The 23,293-nt window shown below is 49.0% G+C and overlaps 1 protein-coding gene across 3 annotated transcripts in view; it reads left to right on the forward strand.

The window, feature by feature from the left end:
• Nucleotides 1-22,396, forward strand: part of TJAP1 (tight junction associated protein 1) — a 40,434-nt gene extending 18,038 nt beyond the window's left edge. For 2 of the 3 annotated variants that reach the window (XM_014255985.2, XM_088052655.1), the window contains exons 3-11: nt 5,051-5,145; nt 7,231-7,283; nt 9,364-9,522; nt 12,606-12,634; nt 13,292-13,453; nt 14,069-14,135; nt 15,861-15,968; nt 16,667-16,750; nt 18,439-22,396. In XM_014255985.2, the coding sequence (XP_014111460.1) occupies nt 9,397-9,522; nt 12,606-12,634; nt 13,292-13,453; nt 14,069-14,135; nt 15,861-15,968; nt 16,667-16,750; nt 18,439-19,755 (1,893 nt within the window). In that variant the 5' untranslated portion in view covers nt 5,051-5,145; nt 7,231-7,283; nt 9,364-9,396 and the 3' untranslated portion in view covers nt 19,756-22,396. Of the gene's footprint in view, nt 1-5,050; nt 5,146-7,230; nt 7,284-9,363; nt 9,523-9,573; nt 10,849-12,605; nt 12,635-13,291; nt 13,454-14,068; nt 14,136-15,860; nt 15,969-16,666; nt 16,751-18,438 lie in introns of those variants that run through there. The other variant, XM_088052656.1, reaches the window with a different exon arrangement.
• Nucleotides 22,397-23,293: the final 897 nt, after the last annotated feature.

The following is a 23,293-nucleotide window of genomic DNA, read 5'->3' on the forward strand; positions in this document are numbered from 1 at the left end:
GAGTTACTCTGCAAGCATGGTTGTAGTGATAGCATTTCAGAATAAAGCTGACTGCTCTAAACAGCCGTTTTATTTTTTGAAATTTGTTTTTGTCAGCACCTGCAAGCATTAGGGCTGGACTTAGCACCTCCTCAGCATTGCAGATGCTCAGTAAGCTAGGTCACTGTAGCAACTTGTCCATCTGTCCTCTGTAAATAATGCAAATAATGTGCTGTGCTCCATTGTCCCACTGTGTAGATACTGCATAGTGTGTCAGCCATCTGTGCATCACTGAGACTCTCGGACAGAGGGCATGTTTTGGAGAGTGGATTGTGGCAAGTGTATAGTTGAATGCTCCAGCAATGGAGCATTCTCTAGTATTACTATATCTCTGCTAGAGGGACAGCTCAGTGACATTCAGTTCCTGGCACTGAAGAGATCGAGATTGCAGTTTGCCCAGAACTTCTGAACAAAGCTTGAAACAAGAGGACTGTTGATGTTAATTGCTGGGGGTTGTGTGAGACTTAGGGAATACTTACAGGGGCTGAGAGTCTGCCTCTCAGTAGCTGAAAAATTTGAGCTGCTTCTACCTTGTCCTAATTAAATGCCTTTTGACTTTATGCTCTAGGAAGGTAATGTATGATTTTCCCCCTCTTCTTCCCCTCCTACACAGCACAGGATATGACAAAGGTCAGGGAAAGGAATTCCTGCATGGTGATTTTCTACAGAAACGTCCCTCTTTCACTTCTATTCAAATGTTTGCATGTTGTAGTCATTCCCTTGCTGGTGTTTGAGAAAGTTTACGGCCATGACTCCCGAATTTCCCTCATGTGACCTGTCAGCTTTATCAAGATACATGTTGTTACGGTATCAAGATTTGCTTTTTCTATCTGGGACCAGACTCTTCCAGAAACTTTAGAGAGTTCTCCTAATCTCCAAGAGTTTTTATCTAATGTTCTGGTATTTCTTTAAATTCCTGAGCAATATACTCTAGAAGTCTTCTCGTGTGAGATCTTAAAAGAACAGGTAAGAAGACAAAGTGAGGAAGGACATGAATCCCAGGGTGCTAAGATGAAGAGACTCTGAAAGTTTGTAGCCTCAACTACCTTGTGAGAGTTGGATCACTGAACAAACTAAACACACTTCTGGTGTGTCAGCAGTTCTGAATGAGGAGCTGTCATTAGCCCTTGATGTAGCTGTCTGTGCTAAAGGTAACTTGGTAAATTACCTTTTGCTAAGCTGGTTCTTGTGCAATTTCAGGTGTAGCCATTAAAGGTAGTTCTATACTTTATATGCATTAAAAAGCTGGTGCTCATTTCCTGGTCAAAATCTCCCCTGGGTATTTTTATTCTCCATTAACATTCCTTCTGGGGATTGAATTCTGGTCCTTTGCTTCCTGTCCTGTTCCTGTTCAGATGTTAATCAGCTGTTGCATTCTATTCCAGTTACATGTTAGTGATGCTAGCATTTCTTGGTCAATGTTGACCAGTCCTGGCTTCTATAAAAGAATTAGGGAAGCTAAGCTACTTTTAACACAGCTGAATAGATAATAAAATGCACACTTAAGGGTGTGGAGTGCAACTGAATTACGGGGACTGAGATCTTTGTCTTGTGGAAGGAGAGAAAAGAACTGTAAGAAAAGTGTGATTCTGATAATTTTTAAGAGAATTCTGCATGGTGCAGTGGATATGACTGATACGTGATATGTCCTGTGGTATTTCCATTCAACAAGAACTGTGTATGACTGGAGTCAAGGGATTTAATTTTCTTGGGAAATGTCTTAGGTGTTAAGTAGGACTTGTTACATAGACTGTTGTTCAACAGCTAGCCTGATCCCTTTTTCTTGATAGCTCTTGGAATTGTTCCCATGCAGAGAACAGAGATTTCTGCCTGACAGTCAAGGTTAATTGGTATGGAAAAGCAGGAATGAGCAATAATCCTCCTGAAACTCGTTTTTAATCCAAGAGTCACTATAATGCTATTACTCAGATCTGAATCGTGAGCATTAACATACGAGCAAAACTGAGACGTGAGTCTGCACTTGGAGCTGTCATCCTTTTATTTTAAAATGAGTTTCAATGTAGCCAGTAGTACAATGGATCTGAACATTCTTTTGAGATGCCTTCTCTGAATTAAAAGATCTCTCTCATTAAATGTTAAAGGACCCTTTAATAACCTTGCAGTCCTTTTCAATTGTGCTTGGCACCAGCAGTCTACAGGTGCTGCTTTTAATTTCACACAGCTTGTTTTTCTGTCGTGGACAGACATCCCTTGGTGCAGTTACTGCATTGTCCATCTTCCTGGATAGTTGTCTTGGTCAGGCTTTCTGCAGCAGCTTCTCGGGTAGTCTGGCTTGAGACTTTTGAAAGCCAAGGTTTCCTCTATTCATAAGCACAGGAAGGCAACTAGACAAAACTCTCTTGTGTTTGCTTTTCATGAGGCTAGTCAGGAGATATTGATACCTCCTAAAGCAGGATGTGCCAATATCCTGTATTAGATATGCATGCAGGATATAGGTTGGCCCACAGAGTGAATATTCCAGGTTAACTGTGGTGGTCAGATATGTGTCACAGGACATTTGGTGTTCTTACTTGTTGGTGTTGTACCTGCAAGTTTTTGGTGTGTGCTGACTCTGATAGCCACAAAAAATCTTTCTGTAGTGTTGTATTAGAAACAAATGTGCCTGTGATTGTGTTATGGAATGTATTTTTTCAGTAATACAGATTTATTTTTCTGAATAAAAAGCAGTGCTAGAGAAATGCTGCTGTTAAGAGGAAAAAGCTGGAAAGGTGATAACAGTACCTGAAATAAGAAACTTTATTTGCATCATAATCACTGTATTTCTCTTGAGGAAGGGACACTGCTGACCCACAGCACTGGTAAGAAGGCTGTTTTTTAAGTTCAGAAAAGGCAACACAAGATAAGTTGATGATAAGGAAACGCCTGCAAGTCTTCTGCCTCTTTGCAGGGAATGTTAAGCTGCTGCAACTACAAACAGGCAGAAGTTGTATGCATCCTATAACCAAAGTGTTGGCTACCTCAGGCCTCAAGGGACTTTCCAAATATGAGGAGGAGACACTAGGTGCCTACAAACGTTGCCTTTTTCTTTCTCTTGTTCTTTTCCTTTTAGTCCAAAGCATTCCTGTTTGGACCTTCCTTTCTCTCCTCTTTCTTGTTACTGGAGATAAAGCAATGCTCATGGGTGGTGGTGTGGTTTTGTATGTGTGCCAGGCGGCTGTTTATTCTGTACAGGGCCCACAGAACTGTCTGAAGCAATTCTGTGCGAGATGGCATCTGTTTGTGGTGAAGGTTTTGCCTTTCTCATGTCACACAGAGAACAGAGCTACCCTGCAGTAGCTCTGCTGTACTGAGCTGCAATGGATTTTACACTGAGGGATGCTCTCTGGTAAAACCAGATAGAGCCAAGCTTGTGTGCTGCCTGTGCAGCTGCACTCTGTCACTGTGGTTAATCCCAGCTGGCAACCAAGTACCTCACAGGTGCTTGGTCACTCTCCCCTCTGCTCCCAGGCGGATGGGGAGGAGAACTGGAATAAAGTAAAACTTGTGGGCTGGGATTAGAGCATTTTAATAATTGAAATAAAGTAAAATGTAATAAGAATTGTAATGGGGAGAGGGAGAGCGGAATAAAACCCAAGAAAAACAAGTGATGCACAATGTAATTAGTCACCACCTGCTGACCAATGCCTAGCCTGTCCCTGAGCAGCAGTTGGCCCTTCCTAGCAACTCCCCTCAGTTTATGTAGTGAGCATGATGCCACTAAATATGGAATATTTCGGTGCTTGGTTTGAGTCAGCTGTCCTGGCTGTGCTCCCTCTGAGCTTGGTCAGCTGTCCTGACCACACTTCCTACCATCTTCTCATGCACCTTATCACTGGCACAAGAAACTGAGAATTCCTTGAGTTAGAGTAAGCACTGCATAGTAACAGCTAAACCGTCAGAATGATGTTACCGACATCATTCTCATCCCAGATCCCAGCCACAGCACTGTACCAGCTAGCAGAGAGAAAATTAACTCTGTCCCAGCTGTAACCAGGACATGGTGTCTTTGTGAAGAAGGAGTTTGTGTGTGCTTTGTCAGTGCGAGCCTTGGGGCCCTCAATAAGCCATTCCAGTGAAGCTGTAATTGTCAGTGAGCTTAGAAATCAGACCGGAACAACAGTGGGTAATAACTAGAAGACAATGGAATTGGACCTGTTGCAGGTGATAGACTGGTAGAAAGAGGACTGTAAATGTTAAGGAATATTACTGACGAGAGGTGGAAAGGATGGATAAAATGAACTAGGAGTTTAAGTTTCCGCTTGTATTACAGTGCTAATTAGAATAGCTGAAGAGCTGCCTCCTACTGTAGCTCCAGGCTAAAATTGAGCTTCTGCAGGCTAGCTTCTGCAGTCTTAATGTGGACTTGACAGCAAGCTCTTTCAGAGAGAGACTTGTGAATAGTGTGATGAGCAGAATTAGTGCCTCCTGTTTCTGGGTATCACCTATATCCATTTCTGCTTTGGAGCACAATGTCCATCTGTTCTGCAGAGAGTATATATGCTCCTCTCTGAACAGAGGTGTGGTGAACTGAACCACCTTGGGATCCTCACCCTGTGGTAGCAAGAGATGCTCAGGTATTGTAGATGAGGAGGAGGCCTTTGCTGTGCTGTTCACTGCAGGGATGCCTGCTAAACAAAATCAGGTTGGTGTGGCAGAGTGGTTGGAGCAGGATGATGGCGACTGGATTCTTGATGGTGGACAGGAATGCAGGTGGGGAAGCAGGGACCCTTGGACCTATGTAGAAAAAACAGCTGCCTTTCCAAGGCTAGTTATTGGTCTGCACAGGCATCCTGTTGGATGGAGAGATAGTTAAAAGAGCTGTGCTTTCTGGGATACAGTGAAGACATGGAGCTTTTACAGTGGAGGGACCTGGCATTAGATAGTAGTCTGATGGTACAGCAGTTTGCTGTTGACTTCTGCCCTGGCGATGGGCTGCTCTGAGCATGCCTGGTTGTTTCCATGTTTTGTGCTGATAGGTGACTGACACCAAGTTTCCTTTCTCATGTTTCAGGAGCTGTTAGCCAGATGCTGCTGAATGCTGACAGAAGAAAGCTGATTCAGAAACAAACGACCAGAAATGTTTGGACACGTCGTCACTTTGGATCTGTAAGTCCTTGTTTGAGGGGAAGTTGCCTGGCAGCCCTGTGAGTTTTTGAGTATCTATGGAAATTCTCAGATCACAAGGGTAGATTTCAAACCCTGGTATCTTTTCCAGGTAAGTGGGGATGAGATGGCAGGTAGCATAGTTGCTGCCTCTAGGGTAGGAAGCAGGAGAGTTCTGTTTGAGCCTGAGGAACTGTGTGCTGAGAGACCAGGAAACGTTTGGCATGTTTGTTCTGAGCACATCTGCAATGGAAACATGTGTGGACCCATGGGTGCAGCTGTTCCTGGAAGCCTCTGTCTGTCTGCCATGTGGCTGGTGGTTATGCCTTAATGCTGAACCAGTTCCTCCTGGGAGTTGATGGAAAAGAAAATTCAAATTTGTGTTGGCCTGATCCTTCCTGGAGGTGCATGTTCTCCCTTTCCCCTCATACTTTACAGTTTGTTCCACAGAGCAGTTCTGCTGTTGTGAAGCTGTTTTTCCGTGTGCTAGTTGAGACCCGACTCCAGCATTGTAGCAAGGAAAGGGGCCAGACAGCTTGTTGGGGCAGGGCCAGCACTGGGGCACCTCTTCAATTTGTTTTGGCAAAGCTTGATTTTTCATGTCCTGGTTGCCTGCTTGTTCCATTCACCTTCACTCTGACTCTCCCTGAATGTGTGTAACTGCTCCACACCCTGCGTCCTGTCCCACCTCCCAGGGCTTCATGCTGCTGATGTGGCAAAAGTAGCACAGCAGCAATAGTGCTTCAGAGAGAGGAAGGCTTTTCTTGAATTCTCTCATGCCAGTGACAGAGTGATGGCCACAAAGTTACTCTCTTACAGCTAACTAAACCAGATTAACCCAATTCTCTTCTTGTAGTGATGGGTACCTCTTGTGGTTTGATTTCCACTGGCAACTAAGTGTCACACAGCTGTTGGCTCACTTCTACCCCTCAGTGGAACGGGGAAAGATTTGGGAAAAAAGTAAAATTTTGTTGGTTGGGTTATAAACATTTAAATGGAACAGAAAAGGAAGAGAGTCTAATAAAATAGGTAGAATGTACAAAACAAGGGATGCACAGTGCAATTGCTCACTGCCTGCTGACCAATGGCCAGCCAATTCCTGAATTGCTGCGATGGCCCCTGGCCAGCTTTCCCCCTGGTTTGTGTATTGACCATGATGTCTATGTGCTATGGGACATCCCTTTGGACAGTGTGGGTCGGCTGTCCTGGCCATGTCCCCCCTCAGCCTCTCCTCAACCTACTAACTGCTGGGGTGGGGTGAGAGGCTGAAAAATCTTTGCCTTAATGTAAACACTGCTTAGCAGCATCTAAGACATCAGTGTGTTGTCAACATTATTCTCAGCCCAAATCCAAAGCACAGCACTTACTAGCTACTAGGAAGAAAATTAACTGTATCCCAGATAAAACCAGTTAAATACCCCAGGCTTTGACCAGAGAGGAAGGCTGTTTCTGAACCTGTTTTGTATCCCTGGTTGGCTGGGGACTTTACAGAAACCTGTTAACAGCAAGGTTGAGTATGATATGCTGCTTGATGGAAATCAGAGAGTAGCTTGCCTTCCTCCCTTGTGGAGGTGTGGGTTATCACAGCTCTAGGCACAAATGTTTTGGCTCAAACAAGAGCCTAATAATTGCCAGCTCATTTGTGGGTGAAAAGCACTGACTTAAAAGGATGAGTGAGATAACTGTTAGCATCACCAAACTTCACTACTGAAGGCTCCACAGTTAGCATCCCTCTGCAGTGGGAGGGAAGATTAGCTGGGAGGGTCCCATTCTAAAGGAGGTTTGGTTAGTCTTTTCTGGAACCAACATTACTTTGAAGCCATTGCTTTGTGAATTTTGTGATTCCTGAATGCCTTGAACATTTCCTTGCCATGTGCTTTTCTGGCTCTTGCTGGGCTATGTGGCCAAGTGTTTCTAAGTTCATTTTCTTTCAGATGATCTGATGTGGGTTGAGGCAGGTACCTGGAATTAAGTGGCCATCCCAGTTATCCTTGGCTATAAATATTCCCTATGCTTTACATATTTATGGGATGAGATTTCAAGCTGGCTGTTTTGGTGGATGCTAAGCTACTTGTTTCTCTTCTTCAGGTCATCTGAGTGAGTGTCCCGACTTCATGAGTCTTTGAATTTGACCCAGGCTGGTAAGTGCTCATGTCCTTATGAACTAGAGAAACGACTGTGATTTCAGCTGGGCATATCTTCACGCACATATCCTGTCCTTAGCCTGGCAGAAATTGAGAGAAGAGTCCCCATGACTACCTGTTTGATAGTGGGCCATTTATAAACCTTCTTCTGGTCAGGTTTTCAGCCTTTCTCTAGGAAAAAAGAGAAACTTCGTCCCAGCAGATTGGACCTATCTGTTTTGCTGCTTATGAATGCAGTGAAATGTGCATTCAGTATTATGGATGTAATTTTTCTAAAATATTAGACATCTCTGCATCTACTTGAGTCTTTTTAGGAGAAGGAACTTTGAGGGAATGACTGCAGCAAGCAGAAGTTCCCAGCATACTGGTGGGGGAGATTTACAGGTTAGCCCTGGGAAGCTGTTTGTGTTTGTTGAAAGGTGCGAGAAACTTCTGTGAGCTTGTGTTTATAGCAGAGGAAAGGACAGTTTGCAAATGTACTTGTGAAGTGTAAAGCCTGTTATGGCTTGGGACTGCTCTGTGCTCGGTGCAGACACCTCCCACTTGCCTTCCTCTCAGGGAGCTCAGTCTGGGTGTCAAAAGAGGCAGCTAGATTAGAGCAGATAAGAATTGGAGAGAATTAAAGAGCCTGATTCTCAAGGCTCCATTTAGACTTTTACCATGTAAAATTCCACTCTCCAACACACAAAGCAAGTGAAGTCTGCTGGGTCACAGCCTCATGGTAGCCGTTGACTGCAGGTGTGTAAAGGGGAGCTGTGTGGCCCTGCTTGTAGAAGTGAGGAGAGAGCGTGATCTGAGTGGACACAGGTCCTGCACTTTGAAGGGCTGAAGGTCAGGTGCTGAGGATTGCAGATGCTAGGCTTGCTGCATGTAAGGGTCCCTCAAGGGGAATGAGATTTAGACACTTAGTCCAAATACAGGACAGCTATGAATGATGAATATGTTGTCACTGAGGAAACTCTGGTATTGCGCTCTGCAGCACCTGCTTGATAGCTCTGAGACTTCTTGTCTTGTGTACAAAAGGGTGGTTGACATTCTGGCTGCTTGTGGGGATGTCTTCCTACCCTCAACTGCAGACTCAGAAAATGGAAAGGAAGGTGTTTCTTCCATGTGTACAAGACAGCTGCTTTTCTTCTACCCAGTTTTTTTGCTCTTGTACTGCTCGTGCAGCAGGGAGAATCCCAGCATAGCTAGGGTGAAGGAACTAATTTTTCCACTAGCAGTACAGCTGCATGTCTATATATTGTGCACTTATTCGCTCTAAGGGTGGTGAGGCACTGGAACAGGTTGCCCAGAGAGGTTGTGAACTCCTCATCTCTGGATGTTCAAGGCCAGACTGGATGGGGCTCTGAGCAACCTGATCTAGTGGAAAGAGGTTGGAATTAGATGATCTTTGAGGTCCCTTCCAACCCAAAGCATTCTGTGATTCTGTGTTGTAAAATCTGGCCTTAAGTACCAAGGGGTCAAAACCATTGCTCCCTAATTTGATGCCACCTGTGACTTGGGGGTTGTCTTTGTCTTTTCTGCCAGAGTAATCAATTCTCCTTCTGACAAATCTCCTGTGATCTGCTGCACTTGGGTCCCAGTGTAAGCCAAAAAGTTCTGGGCTCTTTAATGGCTGGAGTCTCCTCCCACATAGTCCCTGCTGACAGTGACAGGACATGATCAATAACTCCTGCTCCAGCTGTCACTGCTGCATGTAAGGCTTGCAGTTTCCATATTGAGAAAGGCCTTTCCTAAAGAGCCTAATCAATACGCTGCTGTGAGGTCTGTTCTCATTTGCTATATATAATCTGGACACACACAACTACGTGAGTGAGCGTGTGTGGAGGGGGGAGAGGATGTGCCAGCCCTCTGCTCTCACTGGCTGGGAGAAGGACACAGCTACCTTTTACTTTGCTCCCTCTCCTGCAGCTGCTGCTCAAGGCTTGTGGCTACATCCTTTACCTGCTCTATTAGCACTCTGCATGGGGACCTGCTCTGGGACTCCAGGGGAGCCAAATTCCTGCTGGGTCACTTCTAGGGTTCGATGGATTAGCCATGACTCTCTCTTCTGTGCACTTTCTGCTGTTGGTAGGTAACCTGCTTTCGGAGCCACGCAGGTGGGAGGATGTCGAGCACAGCACCGTCAAAGAAGCCTTACCGCAAGGCGCCCCCGCAGCATCGCGAAATCCGACATGAGGTACCCATCATTCGTGACGACCAGGATGGAGTGATCTTGGCTGAGCAGAGTCAGGTAACAACTTGCCGGGTGACAAAGGGCTTAACACCATTCCACCAGCAAATAGGGTTTAGTTACACCGAGGCAGGCCAGCTCGAGCAGGCAGAGGGGTTTGAGGTTTGCAACCTGAACTTCTCCTCATCGTGGTCCCTGGAGTCCAGCAGTGAGAAGGAAGTGGCAGGGTGCAGAGCAGAGTTGAACATCAAGAGCCAGACTGTCTCTCCAGCACTTCAGCGTGGTGAGAAGATGGGGCAGCGAAGTGGGAAGCGGTGCCCAAACCGCAGTCATGGGCACCGCAGCAAATTTGTGAGCCGTAGCATGGAGACAGTTCTGGTGTCTGGAGATGAAAGACACCATCCCGCTTGCTCTTTCAAGAGCAGAAGCCTGGAACGCTCACTTATATTTAAAGAGCCTCCTGAAGTCCTGACACCGAGGAAGTTTCATGTCTCCTCTACACACCTGCCTCTCAAAGGGATCCTGAAGCAAACCAACATGACTGGCTCATGCCCTGAGAGCTTATGCAAGTCCCGCTCAGTAGAGACACTTTGCCATGGTCGTGGCTCACGCAAATACAGTGATCCTCAGCTCTGCCTCAGTCCTAGGGAGAAGCGCTCCCTGGAGCAAAGCAGCAGCAGGGCTGCTGACTCTGTCAAGCGCAGGGAGAAGATCACAGAGGAAAAACTGCAGTTCTCCAAATTCCTGGATGAGATTACACAGCGGGTGCTGAGTCCCAACCGCTTGCGCTCACTGGGAGAGACCAGGGGAGCAAAAAAAGACCAGAACTCTCCTCTTTTCCCCAGAAGCTCCGTGCCAGAAGGCCAAGGGGAAGGTCGCCTGAAAGGGGTCAAAACCAAGCATGCAACTGAAAGATCCCCCTGCCCAAGCAGAAGAAAAGCAGAAAAGAAAAGTGAGGGGCTGGGAATGGCTTCGGGCCAGAGAAAGTATGCTGAGGAAGCTGAGAGAGTTTCCAGAGTAAGAAAGAAACCTGTCCTTGGGAGGAAGGACAGTAAGGGAAAACTCCTTTCCTTGGAGAAAAGGGTAGTAGATGTGTGTCAGTATGAGCTGCAGCAGCTGGCAGACCTGGGGCTGGCAGGGACATCCTCTGGGCAGCAACATTCACTGTCTTCATGGAAAAGCAGTGCAGAGGGCAGAAGGGATGAAAACAGTCCCTGTTCACAGCTATTACAGCCACAGCATCAGTGTGCTAAGCTTGGGCAGAAGCGTGCAGTGGAGCCGAACTACCCAGAGAAAGGATCCTGCTCCACTCCAACATGCTGGAGTCCGGAGGAGGGGCCTACCCCATCTAGAACCTCCCCTTCCTTCAACCTGGCACTAAACAAGGTAGGTGCCAGGGTCACCGACTTGCAGGCAGGGCTCTCACAAAGGCCAACCCCCTACCTGGATCTCATCTAGTCTGTAATGCCAGGGCAGAGAGTGAGAGCAGGCCCCCAGACCTCATGTTGTGGGTGCTTAATCACCAGAAGCTGCTCTCTTGTGGGTGCACCTGGCTGTGCTACAGGTTGGGTATATCTTCCTGGGAGTAACCAGCTTCCCTTTGGCCCCAGGAGTTAAGGAAGGTAGAAGTTGGTGCTGTTCTCCCCACTGCAGACTTCCCAGGTGTTTGCTGGTTGGAGGCCTGTCAGGTTGCTGGGCAGTAGGTATGTGTAGGAGGTAGGCAGCTCCATTGTCAGGAGGTACTGGGATGTTTCTGGTGCTCTGTGTGTGCCCTGTGCCTGGCTGTCTCAGGGTACTGGATCTTTGTATGATGGCTATTTCAGGTCCTTTAAGCTTTCTCCTCTTTTCTCTGGCCTGCTTGGAGGCAATGCCATTACCTTGCATTAATAAGAATCACATTATGCGCTTTGCCTGGTCCCTATCATCTGCTTTTTGTGTATTTGTGGGAACAGGGGAGGCAGTTGCTAGATGTGAATTAACTGTTTGCCATGTGGAATCAGGAGGTAAGAAAAGAATGGATTGATGCTTTGCCCTTAGGAGTAGGAGGGTGTATGCAGGTGTTAAAGACCGTTCTTTTAAAGTGTGAATTAATAAAGGAAGCAGCCCCACGATGTCTTAAGGGCAGAACTGGGGTGGTGTGCCTTATGGAGGTATTAGCAGCTCAACAGCCTCGTCCTTGGCTGTTGGACATGGTCTCTCAGCCCAGAGATGACTCTGACACTTAATAGTCTAATAGTACTTTAGACACCTAATAGTCTATAAAGTGTGCCAGCACTTGGGTTTGTGAAGTGCTCTTGGTATCAAGTACTGAAAATAATCCATGGGCAGTTTGGACTTTGTGAGAATGGTTGGAGTCTTGGGCTTTCACAAAAAATACAGTTACTTCTAGTGCTAATTAAATACCTCCCAGCCATCCTGTCAGGCAGCAGCCATCTCATGGGTTAGCACAGAGAGTTCAAAATAGCTGAGCTGTGTGCTCTTGTCACTGCTCTCTGTCTCCTTGTTCTGCAGGGCCCTGCTCCAGCTATCTCTGGGGATCTTGCCCATAACATCTTCTTTTACAGGCTTTTCTGACCTTTAGTGTTTCTTCTGCTATTGTAGAATAGTTACAGTGGCTCGTTTCAGCTCTGCAGAAAGAAACCTTTTTTGCAGCACAGTCTGGGTGGTATAATTGGTAGCCACGTTTTTCAGCTCCCAAATGATTCTCTCTCATGATTTTTGTGGGGCTTCAGGGGCCCCACAAATTATTGCTGTGATGACAAGTGAATCCTGTGAATGCTAGCCTGTGAGATTCCTGCTGCCCACCAGCTGTGGATGAAGAGGAAGCTGAAACACCTGCCAAGGTGGTAATGTTACAAGAGATGCTGAGATTGCATTATGGGAGGGTAAAGTTACCTAACTTGTGTGGTGGTTTCTAGTCCAGCTCTTCTACCCTGAACCAGAACACACAGTGTGTTTTGGTATCAGACAGACGAGCAGTGTGTACAAATCCTTGTAGCTCTAAGCTTGCCGACTATGAACTGTCAGAGCAGGGGAGGAAGAGTCACAGCTAGGGTCTAGCAACCCAGACTGCCTTTTAGGACAGTGTGAGAGACCAACTCCTCTTCTAAAAGAGTCTCATGGCTGTTTTCTTCCCTGTGCAGGAACCCTTGACGGATGCAGAAAGGATGAAGTAAGTGTCCTGCTCCCCCTTTATGCCTGTCATACTGCAACTGTGTGGGTGCTGATTCCTCACATCCTGCCTGTGCCACCTGCACAGTGAAGCTGACTGGCCCTGCAGGCTCCTCTCAGATCTTCGATCTTCCTTGAGGCCATGTGGGCAGAGCTTTGGTCTGTGCCTTGCATGTCCCTCCTGCTGGAGGAGGAGGGAACATGGACCCCCAGTGCAGGTTCAGGCAGAGGAGTTGGTGGATGTGAAAGAAAGTAGATGAAGTCTTTAACAGAGGTGGAGAGAGGATTTTTCCCTTCTATTCTTCTAACTTTGACTGGAATAAATTATTGATTGGTTTTCATTCATTAGTGAGGGACACTGGAGCTGTTCAGCTCATCTATCTTTTTGCAAGCACTGTAACCCAAGAGGGAGCTGGGAGCCATGGCTACCTGGCTGGCATGCGCTTCTTTGCCCCTGCTCCAAGAGTGTTGGTCTGTCTGTCCTGACAGAGATGTATCTCTTGCTTCATGTGTTGGAGTCTCCTTAGCGTTCAGCTCCTGACTTCCTGGGGCCCCTGTGAGGGCTCTTGGGCCCTAGTGCAGGCCAGTGAGGTGGGGGTGCCCATGTGGAACACTCCTTGTGCACTCAGTGGTAACTTGCTCCTGGTTCCTGCCCCAGGCTACTGCAGCATGAGAATGAGGAGCTTCGTCGACGGCTGACATACGTGACTAACAAAATGGAGGCAATGGAGAGAGAACTGGAGTCAGGTCAGGACTACCTGGAGATGGAACTGGGCCAGAACCGTGAGGAGCTGGAGAAGTTCAAGGACAAATTCCGTAGGTATGACAAAGAAAATGAGAGGGGTAGAGTTAGAAAGATCCCTCACACCAAAGACTGCCTCAGCTGGCGTGAGCAGGCTGTGCCCTGTTGTGCAAATCAAAGGTATGCTGCATCCTTGAAAAGGTGCAGCTCCAGGCTCTAGGGGAGATAAAGGCTCTGCAGCCATTATTTCTTCCCAGGTAAAGTATAGGAATGCTGCCAGCATGAAAGGCTGATGATAGGGAATTCTTAATCTGTTGGATGTAAGCATGTGTGCAAAAAAAGCTACTGGTGGCTGCAAGAAAATACATCATTGCTTTACCTGAAAAGTGCCTCAGTAAAAACCAGTGCCAGTCACTGGTCATATGCTTAGATGTGATGTAGCTCAGAGGAGTCCTTCAAAGTTGTCTACATCACCTCCTGCAGGATTCTTTCACCCTGCCAGCCTCATCTTACCTCCAGTAACTTGGGGTCTGAAAGCCATCATGTGTCAGAGGTGTGGCACAGTTAATATGCCTGGTTGTCTTAGCAGCAGTCTTTCTGAGTTCTAGAGTTGGTGGTTTTCTTGTCACCTATGAAGGCAGCTTGAGTAGGTGCCTGAGATCCGTTCCCAAGCATACAATCTTGTTTCTGTAGGTTGCAGAATAGCTACACTGCTTCCCAGAGAACCAACCAGGACCTGGAGGAGAAGCTGCATGCCCTGGTGAGTGCCCTATTAAGTCACTAGAGAGATGAGGTGGAAGAGACCAGTGTGTGTTAGGAGCAGATGGGAGAAGGGACCCTGTCTTTACCCAGCAGATGTGGCAGTGGGTGAGGGGTGAGATTCTGGCCATGACCATCTACTCCCCATTCTGGCTGGTGTCATGAGTGGTTTTCTTGGTTTACTGAGCCCATACTTGGTCATGCATGAGAGCTTTGATTCCTCACAAACATAATTGCATGATATTCCGTCATGTTGCTTCAGTCCCTCTCAAAATGTCAGGGATGCGTCAGCAAGTCTTGGGGTGGTTATCCTGGGAGGATGGGGGCAGTCAGAGCAGAGCCAATGTGCGTGTATGTCTGTTGTGTGCATTCATAACACTCATGGCTGTTTCTTTTCTCTCCCTCCCCCTCTCTTTCTCTTTCTCCTCCCCACGCTGCCGCTGGCACACTCTGGGCGCACTCACCTCTCAGGCCTCTCTCAGCCAAAGCTGGATTTTTGCAGTTGCGTCTTTTCGTTTGTGTGTTTTTCCTTTTTCCTCTTTACGTGTCTCAGCCTGTTGGTCTCATTGTCAATCCCACATACACCATCTCAGATGGAGGGGCCCCAGCCCTCGTCCAGCCAAGGGCTCACCTGGTATCCAGCAGCTGCCCGCAGATGCAGCAGGCCCTAGCTTGCAGGGCTCCATCTTAAAGAGTGTTTGACTCTGAGCCAGCTGGAGCATGGCATGTTGGGAAGTGGTGCCCATAAGCTGCGGCACTGCACAAGGTGTGGATGGCTGTGAGCCTCGTTTGCTCCCTTTCTTTCCCCTTCTGAGCTGTGAGCAGGCAAGTCAAATAGCTGAGGTGCTGATTGCCTCTATGTAGCCCAGGATGAGATTTCTTTGATTCTAGAACTTTAATTTCTTGAGTTAATATTCACTACCAATTATTCATTATGCTGGTGCCTCAAGAGACTGCACACTGGGGAAGTACTGGCTCCCCTATCCCCTTGCCTGTTGCTGTGTTGTATCTGTGATGCACAGCTGGCCCTGCTGCTCACAGTCTCACAACACCCTTGGGCAGTTTGGAAGAACTTCTTGAGAGAGTGACAGCTTGGTTGTTCTGAGCTGTTGTCCCTCTTTGCTGTTACATCTGGGTCTCTGTCAGCTCTGTACCTGAACAGTGAGGGAGTCTGAAGAGGCAAGGTTGCCTGCTTTAGGGAGGACATCAGCTGAACTTCAAATGAAGCGACAGGTCCTTTTACTTAACTAGAGCAAGGCTAAAACTCTTTCGAGATGGTGCCTTCCCCCTTTTGTCCATTCAGTATTGACTGCTGGATCTTTTCAGGCTGTATTCTTGTGTTGATTTCCCCAGGAAGGAGGGCTGGGTGTCACAATCTCAGAGGTCTTTGCTACCAGTGGTTGGTTGGGATTGATCACTCAAATCCACTACCTTTTTCTGAGGCACAGTGGGAACCAGGGGCAGGGAGGAAACATGCCGGTGCTGCAAGAAGAGATACTGCATTAAGGAGGTTCAGACTCAACCTGTTGTCTCTGCAGCTAGCAGAGTGGCTGGTCCCATTTGGCTTTTGGAATCACCTTCCTTTGAAGAGGTCTCCCTTGTCTGTCTGTCTGGAAGTTTTTTGTTTCCCAGCTGAACATGTCGTTGTGCTATGCTTGGGCTGAGGTGGGTGGTGAAGCCAGGTTCTGTGCTAGGGAGTTTTAAACACGGTGTTCTTACATCCCAGATTAAAAAGGCAGAAATGGACCGCAAGACGCTGGACTGGGAGATTGTAGAACTCACTAATAAATTGCTTGATGCCAAAACCACCATCAATAAGCTGGAGGAACTCAATGTAAGTGTCAGTCTGCAAATGGTTGTAAAAGTGTGTGAGGTGTGGGCTTTTCCTTTTGTTCAAAGTCATTAGTGTAAAGGAGCACGTGAATGACTCCAGTGTGTATGGAAGTGCAGGAGCTGTACATGAGAGCAGGGACAGACAAACAGAAGAGGGTCTGAGGGGTTGAAGAGGGAACAATGGATCTTCAAGTTTGATGCATTTCCTCTTTTAAGGTTAGGGTTTGATCTGAGTCTGGGCTGTACCTATGGAGGGGTCATTCACTCCAGAGCTGGGAGGGAGCTGATGCCTTTTCTGCACCATTAATATAGAAGTTTCTGGGTCCAGTGCTTGACTCTATTAACTGCTCTCAACTCCCTCCAGTCTGTCTGCATCATCAGATATGGCTGAGCTGTGGGATGGGAGAGAAAATCTGGAAGGATTTTTGGGGATGATGAAAATCTCCAGAGGGAGAGGGGCTTTGATACACTGACAGAGGATATGCCGGCAACAAGGACTGGAGTTGAAAGGGACACCTTGGCTGAGTTGTAAGAAAATATACAAAAGTATGGGGAGGAGGGAATGGCAGTGCCCTCATGAGCAATTCATCAGATGCCTCTTCTGGCTTCTGTTCAAGCAGTATCTGCTCAGGTGGTGCCTTTTTGGGTAAGAGTTTGGGCGAGTCTGACAGTGTTACACAGCTGTGCCCTCTGTTGCAGGAACGCTATCGACAGGACTGTAACCTTGCAGTACAGCTGCTCAAGTGTAACAAGTCTCACTTCAGGAACCACAAGTTTGCTGATGTGAGTAGTAATTCTGCTGAGGTGGGGAAGAATGGCTCATGGGCTTTGACTGCGTTTGCTTTCTCCAGCTTTCTCCGCAGGGCTGCTGGCCTCTCATCCTTCAGTCTCAGAAGGTGGGGGGAGGTTCCTGTTCCCGTTACCACTGAGAAGGCAGCACAGAGCTTCTGCCAGCTCCTCTTTCATGACAGCTCCATTTCACAGTTCAGCCAGGAGCTGTTATAAAAAGCACAATAACCTTGAACTCGATAGCCTGCTGGGTGCGTGCTGGTAGCTGGCAGGAGGACAGACCTCTCTCTTATTCTGCTCCATTCTTTTTCCTTCCTCACCTGGCCACATGGAAGGGCCATACTGCCTCATAAGAAGCAGCAGTAGTCCGACCTGACATCACTTACTGCTCTGAGGAGAAAAGTGTGAGGAGGCAGCATTCAGGGGTTTCTAGGCCTTCTGAGCAGGAAAAGCTGGTACCAACTTTACACCCCTTGTGGGGAGGGATGAGGGTCAGGGCAGTTCAGCTCATCCTGCTGTCATCTCCTTTCACATTGATAGCATCAATTCTTCGGTTGAAAGTATCATCCAGGCCCTTATCCCAGCTCTCTCTTTGCCGTACCTCTAGTCTCTGTCCCTTCTTGTGTTCCTCTCAGCAAAACTACATGCTTGTCTTTTTTAACTTAGCGGGTGACCACTGTCACCCTCCCCTATTGTGTCTCAAATTAGCACTCTTGAGGTCACTGTATCCATTACTGCTGGGGTAACCTTGACCTCTCTCCCAGCTGTCCCCCCTCTTTGGAGCTTTGAATTCTGCCCCCCGGAGCGCTGTGTTCCACATGGCTGCCACTGGAGGGGGTTTGGTGCTGAGCAGCTGTGCAGACAGCCTGTCTCACAGCCAGCTGTTGTTATGCAGTGTGCCCTGCATGCCCAGATGTGGGTGCAGTTTCCTTCTGGCTGTGATGGGACAGACCTCACTGTGCCACTGAATGGCTTGGGGGACCTCTGCCCTCCACTTCATGCTTTACTTGCTTGTGGTGACCCAGATGAGGGCAGCTTGGCAGGGTGATGGGGAGAGCAGTAGTGCCCATTTGCAGGACAAAGGGTAGTGCTTTCCCCCTGGTGAGACCTCAGTCCAACAACTTTGGTAATAAGCCCTATGTTTGTCTCTCTGAAATGGAGAGAGTGGGGAAGCAGGGTGATGTGTTGGAGTTGGTAGGAACACAGGAAGGCATCGATCCTGGTCTGCGGGCAGGCTGCCAAGGCAGCATGGCTGCAATTACGCATTCAGGGAGCACTGTGGATCTCAGCAGTGGGGCCTGTTGAGTCACTTCAGTGCAACCACCAGCTGATTTTCCACAGATCAATAGACTCCTTCCTAGCATGTGCTGGCTGGGCCTTATCTCTCTGCTCACAGGCATGTGGGGCTGAGCTCACGTGCTGTCTTTACCTGTTCACTTTGCCAAATGGGGCCTGTGAACCATGGCCTAGAAGCATGACTGCTGGGACAGCTAGAGAGCCTTGTTAGTCACTCATAGGCTTGCTTTGAAAAAAGATACCCTTCTGAAGGCAGGATAGGTGAATGTTAGGGTCAAAATAATGACTACAAAATACACATGTAGGTTGGTTGGAAAAATCAGATTATATGAAACTAAATCACTTGCATGGCAGCCCCCTTCTAATGTCCTTTTCCTTCTCCCTAGCTTCCCTATGAGCTGCAGGACATGGTGAATAAGCATTTGCACAGCACGCAGGAGTCTGCAGGCCCTGGCCAAGAGGCAGCCCACACCTTGGCTCCATCTGATGTTGTGCCCACCTCAGTCATTGCCAGAGTTTTGGAGAAACCAGAGTCCCTGGTTCTGAATTCAGCTAAGTCTAGCAGCGGCAGCTGTCCCATGGCTGAGGATGTCTTTGTGCATGTGGACATGAGCGGAGCCCTTCCGGATGCCTGCAACAGTGCAGGGCAGATGGGGAAGGAGGGAGGAGATGCAGGGAAACAGCAGAACGGTGGCTGCAAGCCGCAGGGTAGTGTGGAAAGTGTGCCTGAGGAGGTGCCTGCCTTTGAGAAGCTAAGCCCATACCCTACGCCCTCACCTCCCCATCCTATGTACCCAGGGCGCAAAGTGATTGAGTTCTCAGAGGACAAGGTGAGGATCCCAAAGAACAGCCCCCTGCCCAACTGTACGTATGCTACGCGTCAGGCCATCTCCCTCAGCCTGGTACAGAGCGAAGATGAGAGCTGCGACAGGCAGCGGACACTCCCCAGCAGCCCGGCTTCAGAAGGGCGCCGTTCAGCCTCCAGCTGTTCCTGTCAGCAGTCCCCCAAAGCAGCCAGGGCTCATGGCTCTTCCCAGAGCAGCCCATTCAGCAGCCCTCCCCAAATCCCGAGCGCCTTTGCCAGCTCTGCCAGCTCTGAGGAGGACCTGCTGGCTAACTGGCAGCGTATGTTTGTGGATAAGGCACCCCCCACCTCGGAGCGAGTGCTGATGAACCGCACGGCCTTCAGCCGTGACACAGCCCCTGAGCTCCAGAAGAGGTTCAGCCGCTCCATGCAGGAGCTGGGTAGGGCAGCCTCAGCTTACTCGGATGGTGAGGAGTCTGCACAGAGCTGCAGCTGGACTGTGAGCCGGGACTCAAGCGTGGACACAGACAGCACTGAGTCCAGAGCCCGCAGGAGCCATTTCTCCTCAGACTATGGTACAGATTTCTCCCAGGATGAAGCCCAGAAGCTGTTGCTTGAAAGCAGCGGAGGCACTGCTGAGCCTGAAAGCCCCTCACCAGAGAAACACAAGGACTATGTAGACCTTGGCTTGCCTGAGAGCCCAGCTGAGGAGAGAGAAATGCTGCTCCAGGGAAACAAGGAGAGCAGCCAAGGAGGTGTCCAAGAGGAAAGCGGAGAAGGCAAGGCCAAGCCTCCTCTCAGTCGGCCACACCGCAGCCCCAAGAGGATGGGGGTGCACCACTTACATCGCAAAGACAGTCTGACACAAGCCCAGGAACAGGGCAACCTTCTCAGCTGAGGCAGAGCAAGAAACAGCCACACTTAGCAGAGCTGTGGGATGCCCCCATCAGTCCACCTGAGGGAGAAGCCTCCCTTAGTACCCTTCTCCTGGAGGAAATCTGCTCTGAGATTTTGTATTTATTCTCTTCTTTTGCTACCTAGAAGAGCTGGGATCTCTCTTCCCCAGCACATCAGACCCACAGTACAAGCACACACAGTGTGCAGAAGCACACCCATTGCCCCGACACACTTGCAGCTCTCTTCACAGCCTCACACTGGTGCCTGTACCAGAGTTAGTTCTTGGTACCCCTCGTCCTGGTGCCTGTGCCTCTTTTTGCTCTCCTCCCCCTTCCCACTCAGGTACCTGAGGCCCTGGGTGCTCGTGTTGTTTCCCTGCAGCTGCTCTGCTCTCTTTCAACTTGTGCCAACAGGGCAGAGTGCCTGTGTGGTGGTGTCTGATTCCCTGGGAGCCCCAGGGGCTGTGAGTGGGGCACGAGGACTCTCCCAGCAGATGGCTGTGTGCCGTGGGGATGTGCTGGGATTGCTGGTGTCTCATTTTCATGCTGGGTTTTGTTTTCCCCAGCCTCCCACTGGGTGGGTCTCCAGAATCTTCCTCTGCAGGTCACTGTCCTGTGTCTCCAGGGTTGGGTTCAGCACCTGCTCCCCACTGAGGCAATGCACAGGGGTGGTGCTCTGGTGTGGGGTGCGGGTGCTGCCTGCTGAGGTGGTTCAGGGAGGCAGTGCCTGCTGGGCGCTGTGGTTTGTATTTTTGTGTCTCCTCCCTCACACCTCTTCCCCTGCTCTCTGTGCTCTGTTTAGTTTGAACGGTGCTGATGCTTTGCTCTTGGGTGGGCTTCTTTCTTCTTTCCAAGCCTTTGGTTTTGGGGTGTATTGTTTTTTCTTTCCCCCACCCTGCATAAACAGACACAGCCGTTGGCAGCCGGTCTGATGCCTGCACTGAGGGTGTGTTGAGGAGTCTCAGCTATCAGAGCTGTGCTTCCCTCTGATCCTGGCCTCCAGCCTGCAGAAACCCCTCCAGATTTAAGAACAAGGTCTTGCCTCAGGCAAGCAAGGCGTGAAGGATGCTACTGGGCTTTTCTGGGAAGGGCTTGGTGCAGGGCCAGCAGGGATGCGAGGGCAGCATGCTGAGGAGCTGCTCCCTGCAGATGCACTACCTCACGGCAGCAGCCCTTCACCAGGGTCTCCTTGCATGCCCCCTTCTCTGGGGGTCCCCAGGCTCTGGTGCCTCTCTGGGGCCTCCCTTTCTGGGTAGGGCTCTCTGTGTGTTTTTCCTAGCGTAGTGTGATATTGTGTGACTTTTCTTCTCAGTCTTGTGTGCTCAGTGTCTTGTTGTGGGGGGAGGGAAGGGGAGAGGTCTATAGATGTAGGTATTTTTTTGAGGGCTTGCAAAGCTCAGGCCTCCTGTTTTAATTTTGTCCTGTGCCCTTGTCCTGTCTGGTGTTTCTTGGCTTCCATGGGGGTGTGGGACAGAGAACAGCCCAGTTCCGTTCACCATACCCCCTTCAAGCCCTGCCCTCAGCTCACTGTCTGGTTTTCAAGTTGGGTTTGTGTTGTCCTCCCACCCTACGCCATGCAGGCTCTTCATTGGCCTGTAGGAGAGCATCCTTCTCTCCAGGATGGAGCATCTGTTCATATGCTTACATCAAGATTTGCAGACAAGAGCTGTCTGGGGGCCCTGCTCCCCTCCCCAGACCCCTGTCTGTAAGGGGCTTGCAGCTTGTAGCTGGGGCTAGCCAGGGCTTCAGCTCAAGCCTGGAGGCTCCATGGCCAGTGAAAGGGAGCTGCAGGCCTTTCTGGCAAGCTGTGTAGGTTGTCTTATGTACCCTGGGCGGAGCTGCTGCCCACACACTCACCTTGTTTCCCACCTGGAGCAGTTGTGGAGCTGGATGCCACCATCTGGTGGGGAGGTGGGACTTGGTATTTCACTGCAGTGTTTCGCTGTGGAGACAGGCTGGTGCTGAGAGTGGGAGCCTCCTCTGAGCCCACAGTGTTTATCTCCCCTGTCCCAGTCATGGAGGGGCAGGGGCGTGTCCTTGTGTTTGCTGCCATCAGCCACTCCACTGCTGCATTTCTTTTGTTCTTCTGCAACAGCTGCCAGACCCTGCCTCACAGATGTCACCTGGGGTTGGCTGCTCACTGAGTGAGCTGCTCTGGCTCTGAGGCTGCTGGTGGCCTGCAGTGGGGGAGGGAGGCATTGCCCCCTGGGGCTCTGCCCTATCTCCCCTGAATCCTGGCATTCTGGTCAGTGAAAACTCTTTTGCTGAGGCAGCTGATGCTGATGGTGCTGAACAGAGCTGGCCTCTGCTTTTGTTCAAGGTGGACTGAAAAGCAAAACAGTGGAGAGGTGGTAAATGTATGCCCAGCACCTCACCCAGACACTTGTGCTTTGCAGTATTAGGCTGCTGGCAGAGGTTGAAGTGGGGAGTGGTGACCTCAAGAAGCAGAGCCCTCTCTTTCCCTGTGGGCATTGTATCCTCTGCACTCCTGCCCACCTCCAGCAGTACTGGCTCTGGGGCCTTGAGCCCATCCCACTTCCAGTGTCCCAACTCCAGACTGTTAATCTGTAACTAATGTGTTTTTTTCTGAAATTTTCAAACTGATGTATATTTTAAGACCAGAAATAAACTATTTTAAAAGTAGGTGGCAATGGCTATATTGTACTTGATTCTAGATAAGACTTGGACTGGAACGATCCTGAGCCTGTGAGGGTGTAGAGCTACTCATGGTACAGTGTCCCAAGTTTGTTGAAATGTGTGTGCCACCCATTGTCTCTTCCAGGGACAGTGATCCTATGACCTGTAAGCTGGTGCTGTAAATAGTCCTCAGTGTTACTTGTAAGATTCTGCCTACCCCATTTCACATATTTTGCTGGCTGTACTGGCTGATCTGTCTTGGCAGACCTCCACATTCTCATCTAGTGTAGGATATGGTGTAGCTAATCCTTTTAATAGTTGCTGGGTTTTTTTGAGTCATCTGAGAGTGTCACTTCAGAAACTGAGTGATGTGGGACCACATAACATACCCCCTTGCTGGGGTCCCTAAGAGATTTATAATTCTAGATTTGGTATTTTGTGTGAGGAGGGAGGATTGGGGGTGACTGACATACCTGAGACAGGAAGCCCTCCAAACATGAGGTAGAGAGTTCCTGCAGGATGCTGATACAGACAATTGGAAGTGTTTCCTTTTCACTTTGAAGGGTGTTGCAGAGGTCAGAGGGCTGTGATGAGTTTTCCTCAATCTCCCAAGTTAGGATGCCTGTGCCTTTCTGACCTGGCTGCATGCAAGCCTAACACTGGAAAGAGTGTCATGTTTCTTTGTCCCCGTAATTAATGATTTTATTCCTTGCTCTCTTGAGCAGCAGCTGCTGCCACAATTTAATCTTCTAGCCTAATCTGAGTCTTGAAACACGATCTGCCTTGTTAGCAAGGGACGCTCGGCCAAGCAGTGCAACCCACGGTGCTGGTGCGGGCTGAAGCCTTCACCAGGGTGTGCACGGCTGGTGTCAAGCTCCCTGCAGAGATAGATTAGCCCAGCCC

Source organism: Pseudopodoces humilis, chromosome 3 (assembly GCF_049639895.1).
Source record: "Pseudopodoces humilis isolate 2021_Gansu_Grassland_sample_001 chromosome 3, ASM4963989v1, whole genome shotgun sequence".
NCBI lineage: Eukaryota > Metazoa > Chordata > Aves > Passeriformes > Paridae > Pseudopodoces > Pseudopodoces humilis.